At 40.8% G+C, this 24,835-nt stretch overlaps 1 protein-coding gene across 1 annotated transcript in view; it reads right to left on the minus strand.

The window, feature by feature from the left end:
* Nucleotides 1–20,996, minus strand: part of ALDH1A1 (aldehyde dehydrogenase 1 family member A1) — a 39,553-nt gene extending 18,557 nt beyond the window's left edge. Inside the window, exons 1-6 of the mRNA XM_060237466.1 lie at nt 19,798–20,996; nt 7,785–7,889; nt 6,679–6,819; nt 2,702–2,831; nt 1,962–2,023; nt 447–575 (exon numbers count right to left, since the gene is read on the minus strand). Of these exons, the coding sequence (XP_060093449.1) occupies nt 447–575; nt 1,962–2,023; nt 2,702–2,831; nt 6,679–6,819; nt 7,785–7,889; nt 19,798–19,860 (630 nt within the window). The 5' untranslated portion in view covers nt 19,861–20,996. The remainder of the gene's footprint in view (nt 1–446; nt 576–1,961; nt 2,024–2,701; nt 2,832–6,678; nt 6,820–7,784; nt 7,890–19,797) is intronic.
* Nucleotides 20,997–24,835: the final 3,839 nt, after the last annotated feature.

The following is a 24,835-nucleotide window of genomic DNA, read 5'->3' on the forward strand; positions in this document are numbered from 1 at the left end:
ATTTTATTCAAGGCTCTCTGAACCTGACAGTTCCATGCCATTTCTCTTCAGTTAATGCCTAGTGCAAATATTTCAGATTAAATTAATTTATCAGCTACATCGTTCATTTCACTCATGTGAACACCCAAAGTGCTTGCTATTACCAAACCTTTTGCTTTTTTGTTTGCTTTTGATTCCAGAAGGCACTGATGCTTGCCAAGATATTCAGTTTACTAAGCTGCTAATGATTTGTTTTCTGAGCAATTTAGGTTGAAAAATATGTGAGCTTCTTGCCCTTGATTTGCTTCAGTGGTTTGCTGCACAATACAATTCCCCAAGACAAGGCGAGACATGCTGTGAGCTGTGCTGGCAAAAAAACAGATGACTGCCTATAAGCAATGCTGAAGGATGCCTTCCCTCCCTCCTACATGGAAGAGCTGTGCACTAACTTTGCTATGGCCACTCACCTCCTTAATGAGAGCGCTCATATGAAGAGCAGTCAGAGGAGTTTGCTCTGCTGGTTTGATGACCACTGTGTTTCCACAGGCAAGAGCAGGGGCAATCTTCCAAATAAACATAACCAGTGGGAAGTTCCACTGAAAAGGAAACATGAGAAGAGGCAACATCATTGAGTGTTAACAAATCAGTCTACCATATTCTTATTCCTCTACACATTATTTATATTGATTTGTACTTCACTGAACTCATGAATGTTTACAGTCAACAGGAAGCAATGAAAAAGGCAATTGTGTGTAGGGCTATGCACCCTCTGAGACTGGTGAAAGGATTTGGTTAGCATGACACATGTGAACCAAAGCTGACATTTATCCCTTAGAGTCTGCCAGCATGGACCTTATTTCTAGGATGAGCTGAGAAGACAAAACTTATATGAGCTGTACAATCTGCACAGGTTTCCCACTCTGCCTATGGTAACGCCCCAGAAGAAAACACCTCCAATTTTCCCATTCCTGAGCTTTTTTCTATGAGCCAGAGTCTCAAATCCAGTAAAAAGAACCCATGTTCTCCAAACCCTGAAGCAAATTCCAGTCTTAACTGGATATATATTGACTGGTGTATACCTCTATTTCTATTTCCCTTTGCTATGTAAAACTATTTACTATATACTTTTCTCCAGATTATTTCTTTTGGCCATAACCCAAGCTCCTTTTTGAGTATTCTATATCTTTGAAGATGAGTTATCCACTGGCTCTGTCTTCTCCCTTTCATAGCTCCCTTTACAAGCCATGTGAAAGGTCTTCACGACTGTGAGTAGCCTGGCTGTCCATATGCAGCAGGCAGCATCAAGAATGGGACATTCCATTCATCCCTGCATGAAAGGCTGTTTGTATGCGTCAGCAGAACACAGTATCCAAGTACTGGCTATTGGCCATCCTGTGTGGGTGTACTGCATTCTAATGCTGAAGGAACAGTGGAATCATCCAGTTCCTAGGTTCAGCCTTGAGCAAAGAACAGTGCAATCCCAGGAGCTGAAAAGGAAAAAAAGAAAGAGAATGGAAAAATAGGCCACTGCCAATCCAAGGCTCCACTTAGTGGCCACAGAAGTCCTGACACAGCAGCACAGTAAACAGAGGGAGCCCTAACCTGGATGGCCCAGGCTAGCCTGATCTTGTCATGTCTTGGAAGCAAAGCAGATTCAGCCTTGGTTAGTATTTGGATGGGAGACCACTAAGGAACTCAAAGGTTGTTATCCAGAAGTAGGCAATGGCAAGCTACCTCTGGATGGCTCTATGGGGTTGTCAATAAGTTGGCTGCAACTTGGCAACAAAACAACAACAGAGTGAAACTGTCAGAAATTTAATTCAGAACACCAAATTGTCTGTCTAATCTATTTTCTAGTAATATGGATCAACAAAAGCTCTCAGTCCCCAATTATTCCTCATGTTTCTCTCATAACAATACAGAACAGAAGGCTATTTACATAAGAGAACCTTTTGTCCATCATACAAATGGCTCTAACTTACAGGAATGATCTGGCCACAAACTCCAATAGGCTCACGTCTTGTAAATGTGAAATAGTTTCCATCTACACAAGAAAACAAAAAAACACATTAGTAAGACACATCTAGTAGAAAAGAACATGCCTTTTTGCTGAGTTTAATCTGCATGTTATTATTAAAAATTAAACAAAAAAAGGAAAATTTAAATAGATGTAGATTCAATATTGACCAAGCAAACAAATTGGTAGGGCAAATATGGCTTTGCTTTCAGCGCTGTAACACCAGTACAGGAGGGGGACAATTCAGGAGGCTCAGTATACTGTATTACACTGCTGCATGGGTTTGAAAAGTCAAACATGCTGAACACCTGCCTCTTCCCAGGGCTTTTAAAAAGAAACTGCACAGCAGTTTATAAGTATAATTTGAGCACATACTGTGTGCCCTACAGCACATCACCACATTTTCCTTGTGCATACACACATGCTTTGTTGTTTATAGTCACATTCCATGACATTTATGGTGAATCATAAATATATTTTCATCCTTCTAAGTCTAAGGGTCAATAGGCTTAGAAGGGAGTGATTATGCTTAGGACAGTACTGTTAAAAGGCCTGGGTAGAAAAAAATAATTAGAATCACTGGCTGATAAACTTGCACCCAACTCGCATTTCCATTTTGGTAACTGATTTTATCAGGTACATTCCCCCTCACCCCATGATACGAACTTCTTGAGCACTGCACTCATAAACCTCTGAATTACTCACCCATGGGAACGGTTCGTCCTTGGATTTTATCAGCCCAGCCTGCACAGTAACGTAAAGTATTGATGCAGCCACCCAAGTCCATTAGGTAGGAGTTGGCAAAAAGCTTTCCTCCATTTATGCTCTCCATTGTCTAGGACAAAAGAAATCAATCAATAAAAAGAGCAAGATAATCACTATATTAAACAGGCCATCACTGTATTAAGCAGGCCATCATAGTTCTTCACGGGAACTAAGATGAAGCAAGGAAAGGCACGCAGGCATTGCTATGAGTCTACCAGTGACTTTGATACTGAACAAAACACCTGAGAAATCAGCTAGCCATCTAGCCATCAAATTGCGATCATGAAAAAAGAGGTCCATGAAGTAAAATAAACCCAAAGAAATATCTTTTGGCATCTCCTGTTAAGTATGATTACAGAGTGATCCAGGGCTTTATTTGTAGAAAAATCCCAGCAGGAACTTATTTGCATATTAGGCCACACCCCCTGACACCAAGCCAGCTGGAACTGCGTTCCTGTGCATTCCTGCTTTAAAAAAACCAAAACAAACAAAAAAAAAACCCCTGGTGATTGCATTGTGGATTATGCTCAAACCTGTGGACTTTAGTGAACATAATGCCCCTTTGAAGCATGTTTTTCTGACCATGCATGTTATCAGAACAATTTAGGTGAAACATGCCTTTTTGTAAAAACAGAACAAAACAAAACACAGCAAACAAGGACTAGCTGAGCCTTTTTATTTATTTAGACTATATAGCTGGGCTTTTCAAAGCTTATAGATTCCAAGAAGGATAATAGCTCAACTGTGCACAGGATTGCAGTCACAGACTTTTAACCTGCTTTGTTCCAAAAATTTGGAGCAGCCAACAATTGCTGTTTTTTAATAAAATCAAAAAATCATACTATAAAAGTTCCTGATCACCTCTAGTCCTTACAGACTGTTTAATTTAGGTGACATAGTAGATTATATTCATAAGGCTGAGGGTCTTTATAGTCACTTTTGGTCTGTTCCTAGCTTTTAGCTGAAGCCTTGAAGTATACCAACTATCAAAAAGGGCCAGCTTGAGCAAGTGAGCCAGATAGCTCCCCACAAAATTCAGAATTATCTGGATTTTCCTAGGAAGTGAGGTCACGCCTTCATTGAAGATGCCCCCTCCAGACTTAGTTGCTATCAGGCCATGCCCTAGGCAACACTAAGCCTAGCCTAGTTTATATTGTGTCCCTTTAAATGAAACAATTAGTTATACTGAAAAGCCATCAATCTCCTACTGACTCACAATGCTGGAGTAAGCTGCCACAAAGTATACAATTGGAAACTGCAGTAAATTAGCATACTACTAATATGCATAAGGTCAGTGACTGACTGTGCATTGAATTCAAACACCAAAGTTTATGATCAATTTAATATTAGTTGCATTGGGGAGCTACAGCAAACAAACAACCCTCCCCCTCAAAAAAAACCAGGGGGCCACTTAATAACCTTAAGTTGAGACATTAAGCTGTCCCAGAATTTACAAATCCTCTAAAAAGTACAGATATGAGTTCCTTTAGAGCAGGGGTGTCAAGCTCATTTGCTATGAGGGCCAGACTTGACATAAATAAGACCTTGTTGGGCTGGGCCATGTAGGGCTGGGTTATGTCTGTACCTATTTAAGATTAGGTAGCAGAGATACAAACTTTATAAAGGACACAAACACAATTAAAGATTTTTTTTTTAAAAAAACAAACCTTAAAACATGCTTAAAACATTAGCACTCATTGGTCTTAAAAGTGCTTTCTTTGTATTTCTCCCATGGGATCCAGGGAACTGGGCAAAGGAAGCTCTAGTTCTTTCCTTCCTTCATCAGGGGACCAGGAGGGGGAGGAGCTTCAGCCAACAGAAGGAAGAGAAGCTTGGCTCAGTAGTTCTGCTGTATGATTAAGAGAGCCTGGCAAAGCAAGCTATTCCTCTCCCATTCCTCCCCAAGGGAAGAGCCTCAGCCAATGGAGAAAACAGAGTTTTTGTTCTGTAGCTCCTGTGCAATTGAGCAAGCAAAACAAGGTGCAATGTAGGAAGAAGCAAGAGAGAGAGAGAAGCAGTCAGTTGCTCAGGGGGCTGATAGAAGCCCTCCGAGGGCCTGATTCGGCCCTCAGGCCACATGTTTGACACCCATGCCTCAGAGGAAATGCCAGTTTTGGAGAACAAACTCTATGATATGCCTAGAAATTCTATAGCAACATCACATCCTTGCTGAGTTCCTGTTGCTATCCAAATGCCACCCTTTGCAGGCACTGTGCTCAAATCTCCAGGAGTTTCCCAAGCCAAAGTCAGCAACCCTCGAATCACTAGTTTCTACTTTTGGAAAGGGGGGAAGGAGTGCAGTAGATTATGTCTTTTCCTCCCTCATCTGTCATGCTTTCTTTCTTTCATGGCAACCTCTCTTCACCCCAGTGCCTATTGAGAACCATTATTGCTGATAGGACATTCAGGCACTGAGGATGTTTGCACTGGAGAGGATGCTCCAAGTCTGGCATTCCTTGATCAGTGATGAAGACTTTAAAGGGGACAAGGAAGAATGCCAGCTCTCCTCCAGCACTGCCACTTCCTTGCATCCCACTCAAGGAAGCCTGAAGCTGATTAAAATAGTGGATAATTTGCCAAGAAGCAGTGACAAGGATTTTAGTGTGCAGTGTTTGAAGTGGAGAACTCCTTCCAGTACAAAAGACACTGGCTTCAGAGGAATCTTGATTAGTTTGGTATGTTTTTATGGAAAAAATAAATACATTCTAACCTAACTGTAGATTTGTTTTTGTTGGCTAAGTAGGGAGTGGGAAAGAAAGGAGTAACTCATCTAGGTTATTCTTTCTCATTTATTTTCATTCTTCCAATCTGGGCAAATACACCCATATTATCAGGAAGAAAGCCAATCTATTCTTTCCAGTCCTGCAATGTTCCCCCTGACTGGGAGATGTTAAATCCCTGTCAGGTTGCAGAGCTAAGTATTTTGCAGTAGTCACCCAAATTCTTAGACAATATAAAATTTAGACAATATAAAACAATGAACACTTCTCATATCTTATTTTCTACAAAACATTTTTGATTGATCGACTTTAAAAAATATATTGTTATAAATGGAATCTTTGGGTGAAGTCACAGGCTATGACAAAAGGAAGGGTGATTTTCTTGGTGATTGTAATTCTGTTGTCAGTAGGTATTAAGCATCAGGAAACAGTTCTGTCCAAGAGCAGGACTGGAAAAGGTGACTTTCCAGCCAAAAACAGACAGATGTGTGTTGGCATGTAAAGAAAAAGCCATTTAAGTTTGGGAAGCTTTGAGCGGGATGATGCACTTTGGTGGTGTAGGGTCTCTCTCTGGAGACCTGATTTGGGACAACAGATCAGCTGCCCTGTAGAAGTGCCTTCTATTCTCCACCTGTGCTCTACTTGTAAATAAAGCCAATACTAAAAAATGGCATAAATCTCCAGCTCTCTCCTCCAAAGGAAACCAATATTAGTAAGCACTGCCTCTGGATCTTCAGTGCACTTGTAGAAGTGGGAAGTACATAGCAATATAACAATATTACATCTTTGGAAGCAGAAACCAGTTAATTGCAGTTGACAGTCACAGCCCTCTGATTGGTTCAAGAGCCAAATCTGCTTTGCCAACCTTTCTGTCCAAAGTCACTGTGGGGTTAATGTTAGCAGTCTCCTTTCATGGGTTTTTCCCCACAGCAGTATAGTGTGAAGAACTGCTCCAAAAACAGAACTGGCTGGTTTTGTCAGTATTGCTGGGTGAAAAAAGAGAGGTTGACATCTAAATTTCAAATCAAACAAAGCAGAATACCTTTTCAGAGAATGCAATATTTTGTGCGCAGTTAAATTAGTTATGATTTGCCTTTTATTCTTCTTAAAGAAGCCAGTACTTAAGTCTACTAGCTAAGATGCTGGCTGCTGACAAAGAGGCAAGTGGCTTCTAACAAAGCAACATTTTCTACTTACAGCTAAGAGGAGCCGTTCCCTTTCAATCAAATCAGCTAGTCTGTTCAACAATCTTCCCCTTTCAGAGGCATCCATTGTTCGCCAGCATGACCCAAGCTCAAAAGCTTTCCTTGCAGCTTTAACTGCTTTATTGACATCCTCCTAAATATAAAATCCACATCAAGTCAATATTTTAGGACAAGTTTATTGAGGCACTTCACCTGTTGCCAAAAACATTAGAGTCAAAAACATTTCCCCAGCCTCACTCCCAGTCTCTATAACACCAGCAACCTACCAATCTGCTATACTTTCCAACTACTACTGCTAGTACATCCTTCCTTCTTCCTTCCAGACAGGCATTTAGTGGGACCCAGTGCTCGCAAACTAATCTTACTTGAAAGGATTGCACAATTATATAACTGCTGAAAACAGAAGGAAACACATTCTTTGACCTTAATATGTAGACTGGCATTAATATTTTGCTTTAATGTTCATGGACTAATTTTACACCACTGAAGTGACTTGCCTGCCACAGAGTTACAGCTGTAGTCATGCAAAACTAAAACAAAATGGAGTGAGCAAAATAAAAGCCTGCTGCTCAGGTCCCATGATGCTTAATTCAATGTGGAATGCTATACTATGAAGCACTATTCCTAAGGTCTGGTTTATTACAAATTTTTAAAAATACTTGCAGGTAATGTATTTTACTTTATATCCTCTTTGTTAAATAAACATAATCATGCTATATTATTTACTGGGGACCCTTAAGCTTATTGAGTGAAGGCTGAATGAACAATCTAATTGAAAGTATATTATTTCCCATCCCCTTGAATGTCTCTATTAGATTAGAAAATCTCTTTATTTCCTAAGTGTGCACAAACAAATGCAACTGAAAGGCAATATACAATTCTTTGTTAGCTCTATTGTATGTTCAGTTTAAAGTCCAAAGTCTTATAGCTTAAATAGAAGGCCATGTAATATTGAGTTTACAATTCTTGGTATAATTTGTAGGATTTATGCATTTTGGTGAACTATTTGGTTAACATCTCTCATTAGTTGATAACAGTTTGAAAAAATGACAAACAGAAAACCAATTCTTGGCAATGAAAAAACTTAAAACCACCTACCTTGTCTCCTTCTTCCACATCACAAATTTTCTCTCCAGTTGCGGGGTTAATAACTGGGAATTTTTTGCCACTCACAGAGTCATGCCATTCATTGTTTATAAATATCTGTAAAGAAAAATAAGACAGGAGGAGAAATCAGTGTTACTTAACTATTTATCCCATTTGTATAATTTTTTCCTCAGAAAACATTTTCCTAAATGAAAATGTTACTAAACAACCATGCTCCAGTTGAATGACCTGTTCTAACAGAATTCAAAAATAGGTACAGTACATTAGTGCATCCCACAGGAAAACAAATATAGAATTAATCTCAGATTTTTCCCCTAATGTCTACCTTGCTCATGTAGAACTTCAATGAAATAAAGCTCTTATAACTTAATTTATGAAAGCACTATTTTGGATGCTTATCTATGTTCTGTGCCAGTCCCAAATTTTATGACCGTGAAAGGGATCAAAGACTGCAGAGGAAAGCAATGCTTCTCACGCCTTGATAGCCCCTTGCTGTGGTTGCCACATGTTGGCTGTGACTTGAGGACACTTACACATACACAGTCCCCAGCATAGCTTTGGTTGAAAGAGATCCCTCTACCGATTTGAACCAGAAGAAAAGCTGACTGGATCCAATCCAAGAGTTGAAGTCCTATTAGCTGTAGCAGGATTGCACAGCAGGAGTGAATAATGAATTATCTTGGAATTTACTAAAACAACTTGTCATTGAGTTTCATTCTTCATTTTTCCATTAACATGCATGGGGCTTATCCAGAAGTTCCTGACAGTGGTAGTGTCTCCATAACTGTTTTTCTCCACTTATCCATGTCGCCTTTTATATTGCGAGTACACTATGAAGTAAAGAGTTATTTTTCTATCCCACCAAACATAATTGCCTTTAAAAATAATCATAAACAGCAACATAATCTTAAATATTTTGTGATCTAACCAGCCCAAGCATTGCACTAGTTTTTCAGAGGCAAGGATAAGACAGTCAAAATTCATATCCATTTGTGATACAGAAAATTGTGAAACCTATAAAACATTCCATTTTTGGAAGTTCTCTTAGCATCTACTTATGGCTACATTTAGAGTTGATTGAAGGCTTTGTAGCTAGCACCAATAATTCTCTTCCTATGTCATTACTGTAAATCACAGCTTGGCTATTGTATTGCTGCAAATTGCAACAGCTAATGCAGGGATGATGGTGCCCTGACAAGCCACTGCAAATCACCTGAGTTGGCAAACTTGATTACTTAAGCTTTTCTCAGTCATTATGATTTATCAGGTTTATGGGACAAACCCCTTAGGGTTCTGGAACACAGCTGAAAATTTGCATGTTGCACCTTTGACGCAGAAAGGTGCCTGGAGGACTGCATGTAGCACATTCTCCCCATACACATGGTAAAAAGATAACTGAAAAGATCCTTAGAAACAATGAAATCAAACACAAAACTAGTGAATGATCAAATACCAATTAAAAACCGAACACAAAGAATGATATGGAACATGGCTTTCTAAAGTCCTCTGCCAAAAATATTCTTAAGCAATTTTTTTTTCACTTACTGTTTTAAAAAAAGAAAAAAAAGAGGGTTAGACAGACTTCTTTGGGGAGGATATTACCAAGTCTAAGCACAACTCTAGAAAAGGGCTCTGTTACTTGATGCCATGTACTTAGTACTGTTTTCTCACACCTTTCTCCAAGGAGATCAGTACTGTATATATTGTTATTCCTTCTCCCATTTTATTGTCACAGCAATTTTGTGTTGTAGGTTATGTTGAGAGAACATAACTGCTCAAAGTTACCCTGAGAGCTTCGTGAGAGAGTGGGGATTTTAATCTGGGTCTCTCAGATGCTAGACCACTCTAATCCACTATATTACACTGGCCCTCTCCTTACTTCTAATGGTGAGGTTTCCAGACTGTGAAGACTATCTCAACACAGAGGCATGTCAACATAGTGGAGGGTAAACATTTGGATATATAAATCTCAACAATTTTGGCTTTCAAAGTTCAGCAATTGCGCTTTGAATTGCATCTGGAAACCAACTGGCAGCCAGCTGTTTTAAAGCAGAGATAGGGGTTTACTGCAATAAATTCTATCTAGTTACTTACTTGACTATTGGTTTCTGGACTGAATATCGTTTCCAGAAAGCATGGCCTCATTGACAGGAATTGCAGGGGAACTATCCCTGAAATAAGACATTTACTATTACGCTGACCAACTCCCTTGACCAGATGGTTCTAGGGCAAGGCATGCAGGTAGCAGATCATACTTCAAAGACCCTGTCCCATGTCTCCAGCCTGCAGAAACTGCCCAAAGGTAGAACTGCACCCAGTGTGGTATCCACATATGAGATACTTCTGCTTTTCACACAAAATGCATTGCACAACAGGCAACCAAGGGTTTCTCTAAGACAGGCGTCAACAGGGCTTTTTTTGAGCAGGAACGTACAGGAACACAGTTCCAGCTGGCTTGTTGTCAGGGTGTGTGGCCTAATATGCAAATAAATTTCTGCCGTGCTTTTTCTACAAAAAAGCCCTCTGTGAAACAATGGTGATGTCAGGGGGTGTGGCCTAACATGAAAATAAGTTCCTGCTGGGCCTTTTTCTACAAATAAAGCCCTGATCATCAATAAGTTTCTCACTTCATGGGCAAAGCCTGAAGAAGAAGAAGACTGTAGATTTATACCCCGCCCTTCTCTCTGAATCAGAGACTCAGAGCGGCTTCAATCTCCTATATCTTCTCCCCCCACAACAGACACCCTGTGAGGTGGGTGGGACTGAGAAAGCTCTCACAGCAGCTGCCCTTTCAAGGACAACTCTTGCAATAGCTATGGCTGACCCAAGGCCATTCCAGCAGCTGCAAGTGGAGGAGTGGGGAATCAAACCCAGGTCTCCCAGATAAGAGTCCGCACACTTAACCACTACACCAAACTGGCTCTCAGCCTGCTAAATGGTACTGTGCCAAAGGGAGTTTGTGGGGCTGTCAGGATTATGCTATCCCTGGACAGAATCCCAGAAGATTGACTAGTGGTGGTGGGCAAGTCCAGAGTTCATGTGCCTACTTTTTATAGAATATGTTCCACAAAGGAAGAAATGTTGACAGTCCAAACAAGAAATGAACAAATAAGCCCACAAGCACATGCATTGCTAAATCGAAATATAAATATCAAACAGATGTTCTGGGCCTCCCTTTTTGCTTCAGATAAGTAAGAGCAAGGACTGAAAAACAAAACCTGATAAAATGTTTAATTTGTTAATTGTGGGGTTTGTAGAATCTATCGGGCTCAAGTGCCGGGTTCTACTGGAGAAAGTTTTCCTTCCAGACGTTTCGTTCTCAGCTGTGGAGAACATCCTCAGTGGCATTGCAGCCGGAGCAGGCGCTCTGACCTTCTTGGCTGCTGTGCATTGAGTGGGGCCAGGGCTGCTGGAGACCTGCTATTTCTAGACTGGAGGGGGTGTGATGAAAGGGCAATTGGTTTGTGGATGTGCCCATTGTTTGGTGGGGCTTCCCGGAAGGGTAGTGATAAGGAAACTGGCTGTTGAATGTGACCATTGTTCTGTGTTAATTGCTGGAAGGGTTGGAAGGGGTGTGAAGATAAGGAAGATGGTTGTTGACTGTGCTGATTGTTCTGTGGAATGTGCTGGTTCTTCTGAGACTTTCTGCAATTTATAGTCTGTAGGGTGTTTTGCAGAGCTGGGTACCAAGATTGGTGGATGAAAATGCCTTCTTCCTTTCTGTTAAAATTGTGCTGGTGTGTGGGAATGCAATGTGCAAGGTTCTATAGGGCTGGGAGCTGAGACGGCAAGGAGAATGCTGTGCATAGAAGCTTTGTAGTATTATGTGAAAAAACATGCTGTTTGTGTTATGTACGCATGCGTCCCGTTGTAGTTGGGCAGAATACACTTGATGTTTCATAGGCCATTGCAGGTGGAATGTTGTGAGGTCATATAGTTAATAAAAGGAGGTGCGGAGGTGGCTGGGAAAGAAAACTGTTCTTGCAAGCAGCTCGTGCAATCTTCTGAGACGTCTCCCTGTGTTTTTCTTTCTCCTGTGTTTTCTTCTCTTCTCTCCGCACCACAAGAGTCAGAGCTGGACTCCGACACTGGTGTTTGTAAATCTCAATAGCTTCTCTGTTCAGGCAGGTATGATAATGTGAGACTGTAGAAAGGACTTCAGTTCTTTCAAAGTGGATGACGTGGTCTCCTTCTTGAAGTGCATGTTCAGCTACAGCTGATTTTTCTGGCTGAAACAAGCGACAGTGTCTCTTGTGTTCGGTGAGACGGGTGTTGATACTGCGTTGGGTAGTGCCAATGTAGACTGCATCACAGGAGCAGGGTATTTTGTAGACTCCAGGGGTTGAAAGTGGATCTCTCATATCTTTGGTCGAGCGCAGCATGTGTTAATTGTGGCTTTGGGTTCTCTCTGCAGTATCAATGAACACATAGGCTTTGCATGACTCAGAGTCTGAATTTTTAAAAAAAAATCAACACAAGTTTTTGAGCCTAAAAATATTTTGGTATACATAATCTTTGACAGGGGTCGTTTTGTAGAAAAACAGGTGGTGCAGCTCATCCAGGGATTATTATGCAGCTGCAATACTATTCAATGGACAAGGAGGTGGAACTCTCAGGAGGAGGAGTTGGAACTCTCAGAAAGGTTCAGGAGCTGCGCTTCTCTGAGCTCCCACTGAATCTGAGGCCTGATCTTTGATCGTGCCAAGATTTTTAGGCTACAGAAATGCTCACACAAAGACTTCTGCTGCACTTCAACCTCTCTGCCTGATCTACCATTCAGGATGGCTTTGGTTCTGATACCATTGAATGGAACATTACAGACAAAGGTGGCTGAGCCAATGCAATGTCATGGAGGAGAATCTTCATCCGTTTGTGTAGAATTGAAGTGGACTAGAGAGAGAGATTAATTCAGATTCCAAAGTCCAATAACAACTTCTGTCAAATTCTAACACGTAAGCATAAGCTAGACCAAAGAAAGGTAGCTAGTATCCTAGTTTTGCAAGACAGTTGTTTCTCACTCTCAGTAATTTTACTAAATTTTAATCAAAGTTTAATTAAACTTCTTTTCTGTTGATACTTCCTTTGATAGGGTAACTGTTTTTAATAAATTTTATTGTTAAAGTTTATTCTACATCTCAGAATATTCAAAAACATTCTTCTTTTCTTTTGTATGAAATGACATGCATATGAATTTGTTCTGGCCCCTTCCTCTCCCTCCTTAGTTTGTGAATTTGGGTTTTTTTCACCCTTTTTTCTTGTTGGCAGATCCCAGGTAGTTAAAGGAAAGGGGGAATAGTAGGTCGTTCCCCTGTGGTATGGGGTAGATTCCAAAATACTGTGGAGGGGGAATACTCTGATCAAACCTGAGATGTAATGTTGACCTTCCCAACCTTGATTCCTTGTTGATATTGCCTTTGATTGTATTTGTTTTTATTAATGTTATTGCTAAAATTTACTCCACATCCCAGAATACTTTGACTTTTTCCTCCCCCTCTCCCTTTTTATGGAGAGATATGTATGTGGCATGTATTAAATATATATGACAACTCTTTTCCTATATAGTTTGCTGGCAGGTCCAAGATTTGTCACTGCGAAGCTCTTGATGCCAAGAGTCCCTTATATACAGCCTGACAATCCATGGTAGTGAGGGGAGTTCACACTGAGCAGCAAAATACACTTAGACCCTCTGTCTGTCTGAAGAATGATGTTGGAGTGCAAGACGAGAGAACCTGACCATCCATTATACTCTGTTACTGCTTTTTGGATGACTGTGCACAGACCTTACATGGAAAGAGATGTTGGCAACACTTGATATGTGCAGGCATAGACTGTGTGTCTGTCAGCTCAGAGATTATGTAAGAGACATAATGCTTAGATTAGTACTGGCATTTTTTTCTCTACTTAGTAAATCATACTTTGTCTTTTGCTTTCTTCTAAAAAATGAGAAAGATGGATAGGGATTTTTTTTGTCCCCTTAAGTCATCTCCAGTTAAGGATCAGGTAAGAAAGATACCAACCTGAAACTTTGGACAGCCACTGCCCTTCTGAGCAGACAGTACTAACCTTGATATACCTGTGGTCCAATTCAGTATAAGACAGCTTCATTTGGAAGAAACATTCACAGGATAATGTAAGTTAATAATTATTAATTAGAACCTAAGCACACCCAAGTAAAATATTTACCAGGACATTTATTTCAAAGGCCCATTTCTGCATTCCTTATCTGTCAGTTTGTTTGTTTTTTAGAAAGGTGTTTCATTTACTCTTAGTTTGAGTCTGGAGCATGGAAGGAATGCAGGATTATGCCACAAATTAGGATACCCTTAGTCTAACCTATAGTCCACCAAAGAGGCCATTTTTCACAACCAAATTGGTGTGGCTGTATGCTGGCTGCTGGTCTGATCCATGTCAACTTCATTACAGTGCGAAATGGTCATAAAATTATTTAACCGTGCCAAGCAAAAAAAAAAAAAAAATGGCCTCATACAATGGTATAAAATTACCTTGGAAGGCAAAATTAGGGCTTATCAGTAACTGTGATGTTATTAACAGTGGATGGTGGATTTTGTCCTGATCTAAGACATGGGTGGTCCAAACAGCAACAGTCTACCATGATTTATGGTACAATGAGAAGAGGTGGGAAGACCTGCAATACTAACCATAGCATTGGTATCACAACCTGCCTTCTTTGTGCTCAAATTCTGCTGGCTCCATGGCTTGTCATGTTAGATGCAAGCCAAATAGCCTTGAAAGCAGCTATTGTGGGCTGCATATGTACGATATGCATATTACCATGACATTTGATTTCAGGGGTGGTACACTTGCCCAAAACGTTGACCGGCACTGATGTCTAGGACTAGACTTTTCCATCCTGTATTCATATTCACAAAGGTTTCTGATGCCAAATCAGTGTAATTTAGTAATAACTCTGTTGTTATCTAAAAAAAAAATAAGTCTGTCTCATAGCCTATTTCACAAATGCTTTGAAATATGTCCCAAGGAACTTGTAGAAGACAAAGTGTACTCATCAGCAGTATTATCCTTTGTCCTCTGCTCTACTTGGCTGCTGTTTGTTATGGGCGTCTTGCCCTTTTAGTAACTGTGAAAGGCAACAAAAAGTATTCAAGGCTCATTGTATTAAGTTGAGAGCCGTGGAGTGATTCAGTGAAAATTATATTCAAGTTGCTACTATTTCTCCATATTTGTGACACATGTTTATATATGTGCTTAATACATAGAAAGATATGGCAAGAAGACACACACAGACTGATGACTTGGTACAGACTGGTGAAATCATAGGTAGTTTTAGCAATATAAAAATTTAAGAATTGTGAAAGAAAGGCTCATGATGTTTGGGGAGAATACCTATTCAGATGTCTGTCTTATTATTTAACTTCAGATTGTGTTTTACATGACTTCTCCTAGGCTGCTTCGACATGAAATGCAGCATCTGCATGGTGGGTTTTCCTGCACTTTCCTTGCTCCAGCCCCACCCCACAGCTGCCAATTCTGACCTCTGCACTACCAAACAAGCTTCTTTTTGTTTTCTTAATTGGGTAATTGACATATTGAGCAATATATCAATTACCAATCAATACAGACTGGAAAAGCTCTCTGGTGGAGCAGGTGGGGGGGAGTAATGGGCAAGAGGGGCTGGAACAGAGTGAAGGGTACCACTATGGGAAGAACCAGGAAAATCTGAGCTTTCCCATCAACATGACATCCTCCCTGCTTTGCTACAACTGTTTTTTTTTTTAAATACTGAAGTCAAAAGGTTTTAAAAACTTCGCAGTAAACTGAAAGAATAGCTGGAAGGTGAATGGATGCTCCATGATGCTATGTGGAAATTCCAAACAAATCCCAGTTCATTTCCCCATGTGGAGTGATCCAAGTTACTGACACAAGTTACATCCCTCTCTTCATGTTACTTTCTCAGGGTTTATTTGCACCAGTGGGAAAAGATGCACTGAAAGTGGGGCAGTCTTTAGGTATTCACAGGAAACCATGTCACCGCACACCAGAGCTTTTTTTTTTGTAGCAGGAAACCCTTTGCATATTAGGCCACACACCCCTGATGTAGCCAATCCTCCAAGAGCTTACATGGCTCTTTGTACAGGGACTACTGTAAGCTCTAGGAGGATTGGCTATATAAGGGGTGTGTGGCCTAATGTGCAAAAGAGTTCCTGCTACAAAAAAAAGCCCTGCTGCACACATTTGTTTAAAAGCTCCTTGAGTCAGGGGGAAATTAGGCTTGGGTACACTAGGGCATTTCTGTGGACAGAAGAATCCACCTGCTGAGCATGATTTTCTCTCTTCCCCTCCGAAACAAACATTTTGGGGGCAGCTGTGGAGGAATGGAGTGAGACACTCACACTTCATAGCTGGAAATCCTTCTGTCCACAGAAATGCTCTGGTGCATCCAAGCTAATTATTGTTAGCTGGCCACAAATAAATATTGGTTTATTCTGTAGGTGCATAGAGAATGTTCAGCTTGTTAAGCATTTACACAGATGTCAGTGAACAAGGCTTCAACTAGTTCTTTTTGCTTATCTCAGAGCTCCCAATGGGTTCCCATGGAGCCCACCCATTCATGGTACCCGCTAAGGGTTTTCAGAAAGTGGGCAGGATCAGGGGAAGCTATTGCCCAGCAAGGCTTCTGATTGGCTACTGGACATTTTTAAAAAATCTGCAAAGCCAATCAAAATGTTGCTTTTGCAACAATTACTAGCACTGCAGTGACTTTCACTGGATGACTGAAGGTAAGCTGCAGCAGTCATTTTGTGGTTGCAGCCAACACATGTCAGAATTCCAAAGGTGTACACAAACTCAAAAAAGGCCGGGAATCCCTGAGTTTTGTACAAAACCCCATTTTTTCTTCTTCAGTGGCAATTTTGTTTTCCCTTTGCAAACTAAACATACTAGTAAGAGGCTTTCTCCGATGATTCCAGCATACAGTTTCTGGAGCATCTGATGTACTTTATGATCAAGGGAGTTGAAGCTAGCTGTCAGCTACATGTTGTAGTTTCTGTAACTTGTTAAATATTACCAGGTTCTCCTTCCACTTCAGCCACCCTTATTGAGGAAATGCAAACACTATGATGGCTGTGGGATGAAAGGCCAAGGAATTAGATCCTGCTGAAGGGTTTTTACATATGAGGACAAAGTGGGAAATTTGTCAGATTTTAATTTTAGAAGACTAAAATATTTTCAATATGGGAATATAGATGCTTTAGATATTTCCCTTTTTGGTTTAATAACATCCCAGAAGAGAATTCCCTGGTTTTGCCTGCTTTGTTTGAGAAACAGCATGCATTTGGGATGTAATCCATACAAAGTGAAGCAAATTTAAATCCAAATGATTAAAGCTTTGGCTTTAACTGACTTTAGGAAAAGTGGCCTGACATGTCTGTGCTTTTAACCATTTAGTATACAGAAATCAGCAGGTTTACAGCCTAAACATTTCCTGCAAGTGTTTGCATATAACTACTGCTCTAGGCATAGCTACTACAGTGGCTAAACTGATAAACCTACATTGGCTCAACTGTGTCCTTTCTTCTTTTCACAGCATTTAGATACTTATGTTCTTTAAAGTGATAAGCAAAGAGTTTTTGTAATGCACATGTTAATTGTACTGATTTTTCTTTCAACACCTAAAAATCTTAGTGGGCAAAAAAGTTCAAAAGAATTTGACATATATCTGTTCAAAGTTCAGAGGTATTTACAGAAATCTGCAATCCAAAAGCAACCTAGAAGAAAAAGACTAGTTTGAGGGTTAGCTAAAATTGTCTGTTTCACCTACTTCTTCTTGTACCTCTACTGAAAGAATTTGCAACAATACTTTTGCTTTTAATGCAGGCTCATTTGCAAAAAAGAGCCCCATGGTGAAGTGTTAAAGCTGCAGTACTGCAGTCCTAAGCTCTGCTCACGGCCTGAGTTCGATCCCCGGTGGAAGCTGGGTTTTCAGGTAGCCGGCTTGAGGTTGACTCAGCCTTCCATCCTTCCGAGGTCGGTAAAATAAGTGCCCAGCTTGCTGGGGGGAAAGTGTAGATGATTGGGGAAGGCAATGGCAAACCACCCCATAAAAAGTCTGCCGTGAAAACGTTGTGAAAGCAATGTCACCCCAGAGTTGGAAACGACTGGTGTTTGCACAGGGGACCTTTCCTTTCGCAAAAATTTTTTTCCTTGCTAGTGCTCAGCAGAATATATATAGGGTTATTAGTGTGTGTGTGTGTGTATAAAACTCAGCAACAGTGAGAACAGGTCTGTTTTTAATTTAACCCCCTTCAGGACATGAATGGATCAAGCATAGATTTCCATCAACTACAAACTGTTCAAAGCATCTAATGAGATAGTGGATGAAGTTGCATCTTCCTTCCTTCAAGATTAAGAAAACACATTCCCATCCCACACGTGAAGATCACTCCAGGTGTTTTGCATACAGATGGACATTTACAATTAAACTGACCCCTTTTCAGGGGTACATTTCTGGTGGTCCTCCTGCATAGAGGGAGAGTGTGCTATGTGCAGTGCTCCTGGTATGCATGATCACCACTGTAGGTGACATGGACAGTGTATGGATTTTTCAGTTTTGGTCCTTTTAAATGCATACCTTTGCATTTCTGGTACCAATAGCTAGAAAACATTAATGTTCTTCATTTACCATAGAATGACAATCAAATCATGTATACTGGGAGGATTGTATAGCTTTCCTGGTACATGAGATAAGATTGCCAGAAACAAAACATGTAGAAAGGGCTCTAGCAAGAGAGCTATGAGCTGAACCCTACCAGATTTGCTGCCTGATTTTGCCCAGTTCTCTTTCTCACTGCTTCCCCAACCCATGTAGCTTTTCACCAACGGAAAAGCTGAGACAATCCAACCCAATATATGGAAGCCTACAGCTGCACGCTCATCTCTACTGGATGACTGAAAAGACACCAACTTCCATGTTAGCTTCCCTGACATAAATGATACCCAACTGGTTTAAATGCCATTACAGCTGCTTAAAAGATTTTGTGGATCACGTTAGAAAGTGGCCAACAGAATGAAATAAAAAGGCATAGTTTCAAGTTAAAGTTTACAAAAATTAGCCTAATGAGCCTAACCATGATTAATTGGAGTGAATCTCTTTTAATTTCAGTGTTAACACAGGAGCAAAATCAACCCTAACTAGCTTAACTAGACTGAGGATAGGCGGGTGCTCCAGCCAAGGACACCTTTCTTTCCCCCTTCCTTGGCTAGTATGTGAGGTCTTTTTCAAAACAAAGAACAAACCTCAAATAACAGATTGGAAACCTATGGGCATGGACAATTCATTTCCTGCTGCTATAAAATGTGCCTAATTTGCTTAAATGCACAAAACCACAAATATATGCACTAAACAGTAAGCAAACTGCCACAGATTTAATTGCAGTCTGTTTCTCTTCCAGGAAAATTGCTGGGACCAAGGAGCAAATACATGTCAAATTCACATTCACTATTAACATGATGTATATATTTCTTTCTGGCTAACACCAATGCTCTCTGGTGCCCCCAGCTCTTCAACATGCTGTGTGGACGAAGTTTGGGCTTTGTCTGGATTTTCATGTAATTTCCAGCTGAATCCTATTCAAGATCGACTTCAGGTAGGTTGCCCTTTAAGTGCAACCCAATGCATGGTTATATGTGAGTAAGCACCACTGAACTCAGTAGGATTTACTTCTGAGTAAACATGAATGAGATGTTTGTAAGTGCTTTTAGAATATAGCTGATGTGTGCTTAGAACCAAAAGGCCTAAGATGCTTCCGTTACAGCTTTACATGTGCTTATTCTGAACAGTACTTCTTCCAAAAGCAACTGCCATGTCTACTGAGTTCTAGTAAGGATCAGAATACAAGATCAACTGCTATGGCATGCAGACTACAATAGAGAACAATTGTCAAGCAATCTCAAGCAGGAGCTATAGGCTTTCACAATAGCAAAAACTAGTACTTCAGGAAAGTTGATTGACATAAACACCACTTACCTTAGTATATTTAATCGTCAGATCAGTCAGGGGTGCAGGCAAAGATGGTTTTTCAGCTGACATGTTTTGTGCCTGGAAAGCAGGTGAAAGGAGGTTTCAGAAAAGTTCAGTGGTATTTGCCCTGACTGAACACTTAGATTTAATCGTGCCTTTTTATCCAAACAGGCTATAGTATATTTGCATGCAAGGCTGTGATTGGATGAACAAACACATAGCAAAGGGGAAAAAAAGAGTACAATTGATGCCTAACACTTAAGAAGCAGGCTGTGTGCTCAGAGGTAAAAGTCTGTAGCAGCTTACAGCTTGAAGTTTCTTTTTTTCAGGTTATGAGGAGGCATACATACATCAGGAGCTCACAAGTCAACTTGGAACCTTGGAAATAAAACACAAATGTACTGCCTCTCGATGTCACCTAATGTCTCTCTTCTTATATCAAGTACATAGCAGTCAAAAGTGTAACAAATTTTGCTTTCTTGACAGGGTGATAAGGTGATGAAAAAAGTAATATGAAAGGTGTAAAACCATTTCTGGTGGGGGAGATAACAAGCCCTGCTAGCAGCTACACCCCTTTGGGAAAATGTCTAATGAGTTGCTGTGTTAACCTGTAGCATCAAAAACAATAAAACAATCTTACAACTATCAGTTTAGTGAAAGTATGAACATCTCTTCTAATACTTAATCAGATTTGTGAAGCATCATCCTCAGAGCAGCAACTTTTTCATATACAGCAAGAATCCTACATTACTGTGCTAAAGCTACAGTCCTGCATACTTTACTGGGGAGTAAACTCCACTGAAGTCAGATGGATTTTCTTCCAAGGAATCATTCTGATTTACAGTTCAGGCTGTAAATTCTGCAAACCTTCTGTTTTGAGCTCTCATTTGCATGACAGGCAAAAATTCAGCAGGTGCTGCCTTTCCTAGACATGGAAAGCCTGTTAAATTTTTACTCTTTAAAAAGCTCTTAATTTCTGCCTCCAAGCATTCCTCCTAGTGAGGTGAAGGAAGGAAGCCTGCTGTAGCTGCTTGAAATCCTTAAGAAAGAAAAAGAATATTTTCTCCATGATCAGTAATTCCACAGCATGGACTACATGCAATGCATGTGAAATGTGAGTTCAGGTGGGCAGTTGTGTTGATCTGAAGCAGCAGAACAAAAAAGTTTTATTTAAGGCATAAGCTTTTGTGGCCACTGGACTCAAACTGTGTGCTGAAAGGCAGTAAGGCTTTAAGTCCTCAGCCTTGCCCTTTAGTTCTGCTGATTGCAACACAGCCTTGGCACATAATTGTTTGCCTTATGAAATATCTGGCTTGTAGCCCTGCAGTTTCTTTAACATTTGTTCTCTATTATAACTTGTTGCAATAATGTAGATAGAGGCACCCATTATGCTGTGTATCTGTACACTAGAATAACCTCTTGCTAACACTGAATCTGGAATGCATTGATGATCACACACCCTTCTGCAAACACACATTCTGGTCGTATTCAGTGCTCTTCTGTTACTGCATGCAATTAGAAAATAAAATGTAGCATACACACCTTCGAAAATCATTCCTTTCTATGAACTTGTTAAAGTCAGCAGAGCCAGACTTCAGCTTCCAAGGAAAGACTGTGCTTCACTGTAACACTGTCAACATTTTTACTTACTTTACAGCTATACCTTTAACAGCCATAGGGTTGCCAAGTCCAATTAAAGAAAAATCTGGGGACATTGGGGGTGGAGCCAGGAGACTTTGGGGGTGGAGCCAGGAGACATTGGGGGTGGAGCCAGGAATAAGGATGTGACAAGCATAATTGAACTCCAAGGGAGTTCTGGCCATCACATTTAAAGGGACAGCATGCCTTTTTAAATGCCTTTCTTCCATAGGAAATAATTAAGGATAGGGGCACCATCTTTTGAGGCTCATAGAATTGGACCCTGTGGTCCAATATTTTTGAAACTTGGGGGGTATTTTGGGGAGCAGCACTAGCTGCTATACTAAAAATCTGGTGCCTCTACCTCCAAAAATAGCCCCCCCAGAGCCCCCAATACCCATGGATCAATTCCCTATTATTCTCTATGGGAATCGTTCTCCATAGGGAATAATAGAGTGCCTAGTAGACATTTCCCTCCCCCCCACACTTTCTAAAGGGGGGGAGGGCCTCCATACCAGGGAATCCCCCCTCCCTGCCCCCTCCCTCTCTCTCTCACACACACATAAATACTTACCATACTTGGTCTTCTTCCAGCAGAATTTGCTCGCTGTGAAAACGAAAGCAAGGCTGCACAGGAAAAGAAAGGGAGGGGCTGTTCCTGTTTCCTGTGCAGCCTTAAAGGGTCACATTTTAAAAACGGATCCCAAGCTGTAAAACAACATGATGCCTACAGGTATGTTCTCTCTCCCCCTGCCCCCAGATTTTTTAAGAGCGGGGGAGGAGGCTGAAAATTCGGGGGTCCCCTGCCAGAGCGGGAGGGTTGGGAAGCCTAAACAGCCACCTACTCTTTATAAATGATGTTGCTTGTGGTGTACATGGAAAAAAGAGGGGGAAAGTGCCACTTTCTTAAGTGTTCTGAAAGGATAGGATTAGGATCAGTAAAAATGGCACATAAACAACTGACATTTCTGGATTTTCCCCAGAAGAGATGTCACCCTGGCAGCCATTTTTTTTTTGTAGTGGCTTGGCAGCCCTAGTGGGAAAACATTTTTTTTTTTTGCATGCAGAGGGTTCCTGGTTCAATTAAGAGAAACTCCAGGTAAAATGATTATGAAATAAGTAGTGTGAAATACCTCTACAGAGATCCTGAGGTAGGGTACTGACAACCTAGATTTTAAAAGTGCTGTCTCCTTAATAAATGCTCTCTGCTATCTACCTTTATGCCATGAAAAGCTTCAACTGCCTATTTCCATACATTAAAACTCCCCCCCCCTCCCCGTCAAGGCTGCAGACAACCCTGCATGGGAAAGCTGCTGCCAGTCAAAATAGACCATACTAACCCTGACAGACCAATGGCCTGACTCAGTATAAAGCAGCCACATATGTAACCTGGAAATTCTGACTTCACATTCCAGATGTGAAGGAGCTGTTGCAATTATTGAGAGGTCAAAAAACATGCTCTATTTGTCCCTGCAGCACTGATGCAAACCACCACTTGCCCCTAGTCAAACAATGAACATATGAACATATGAAGCTGCTTTATACTGAATCAGACCCTTGGTCCATCAAAGTCAGTATTGTCTTCTCAGACTGGCAGCGGCTCTCCAGGGTCTCAAGCTGAGGTTTTTCACACCTATTTGCCTGGACCCTTTTTTGGAGATGCCGGGGATTGAACCTGGGATCTTCTGCTTCCCAAGCAGATCCTCTACCACTGAGCCACCGTCCCTCCCCTTAGGTTCCCACTAGGTTCCCCTCACCCATCCAAATCTCCTAAATCACAATAAAGTAAATCATGGGATCTAGTCTCCCATTGGCTGCCTATAGTGCTATAATGCTCAAAATGTATTTTAAATTTACATACATGATGTCCCAGTGTTCCTAATATTGACAGCATGCTCCCAAGAGGAATTTCCCCTCCTTTGTTGTCATGAAATCAAGGCCTTAGAACAAAGGAGTGGGAGCTTCTAGAACGGGCAACATATTTATTTCAATATTTTAAATAAAATTAATATATACCTTTTTTTTAAGCATTCAAAGAAACTAGGACTAATTCTGCAGCAGCAGTCACTTTGCCCTCAGGCAGAGTGACTCAACTGATTGACTTGTGTCTGCCTCCAATTTCCTGTGTCTTCCTGATCTCTAAAAAAACAAGATCAGGAAGCCATGTGGGAAATTGGAGCGAGATGCAGATCAAAATGTGGCCATGCAGTAACTGGTGAAGAATCAATAGGTTGAGCCAGAGAAAGCAGAAGCCCAAGGTGGCGCTTCTATAGACAGATGCTTCTGAATGGCAAATGTGGTTTTGGTGACAGAACAAGGATTGAGTGGGGGTGAAGAGGTTTGCAACCCAAATGTGAACCAAGCTATTCTGCCAAGGGGAGAGAAAAATATGTCTAGGAATGGCTTGGGGTTTTGATGCAGGAAAAAGGTAAAATATTGATTATTAAAATTATATGGTCTTGATTCCAGTCCAACTATATGCCAAGATCTCCCCACAGAAAAGGTAGGGTGCAAATACGACATAGGTGTTTCAATGCTGTTTGTTTGTATTGCCTTATCTGCCTCCCCTGCAACTTTTGTTAAGAAGTTGTGGTATAATATGCATTCTCACATATTAATTGCAGAAATAAGGAGATAAACTTTTGCAAAATGATGAGCATGTGGAAATACCTAAAATTAAGATATACTGATATGTGAATATTTGCTGCACGATGCTGGGCAGACAGTATAACTACCAGGTCTTAATTTTCAGCATAGCATCTGGTGCCTCTCCTCAAAAACCCCACCAAGTTTCAGAAGGACTGGACTAGGGGTCACTGTCCTCCATTATCTTCAATGGAGCGAAGGCATTTAAAAGGCTCACGGTCCCTTTAAATGTCAGGGCTAGAACACCCTTCAGAGTTCAATTGTACTTCTCACAACCTAGCTCCTGGCTCCATCCCCAAAGTCCTCTGGCTCCACCCCCAGAGTCCCCAGATATTTCTTGAGTCATACCTGGAAACCCTAACATGTAGACAACTCCAATGATCTCCTGATGGACAGCACAGAACTCCTGCTGAATTTATGACCTGCTGTGTATCATGTGAAATTGGCAGTTATATGAACCATTCACTATAAGAAGCCCATGTTCATAGCCACTATAATTTGTAGTCCTGTTTGTACAGGGGATATACATTGTAGCAGTCTTGCAGATGCTGGGTACTAAACAACAATAATGAGTGTATTGTGTGGTACAGCAACCACATCAATATACCCAATACTCAAAGTGGCCAATCTGTGGATGCTTTAATCCAGACTGGAGCCAAGACAGATCTTTCTGCAAACCCCCAAAAGACTCAAATTGCAGAAAAATCTGAAATCTAAAAAAAAGAAAAGAAAAGTGCCCCCCCCTGCCCCAAACCAGAAG

Source organism: Heteronotia binoei, chromosome 4, assembly GCF_032191835.1.
Source record: "Heteronotia binoei isolate CCM8104 ecotype False Entrance Well chromosome 4, APGP_CSIRO_Hbin_v1, whole genome shotgun sequence".
Taxonomy (NCBI): domain Eukaryota; kingdom Metazoa; phylum Chordata; class Lepidosauria; order Squamata; family Gekkonidae; genus Heteronotia; species Heteronotia binoei.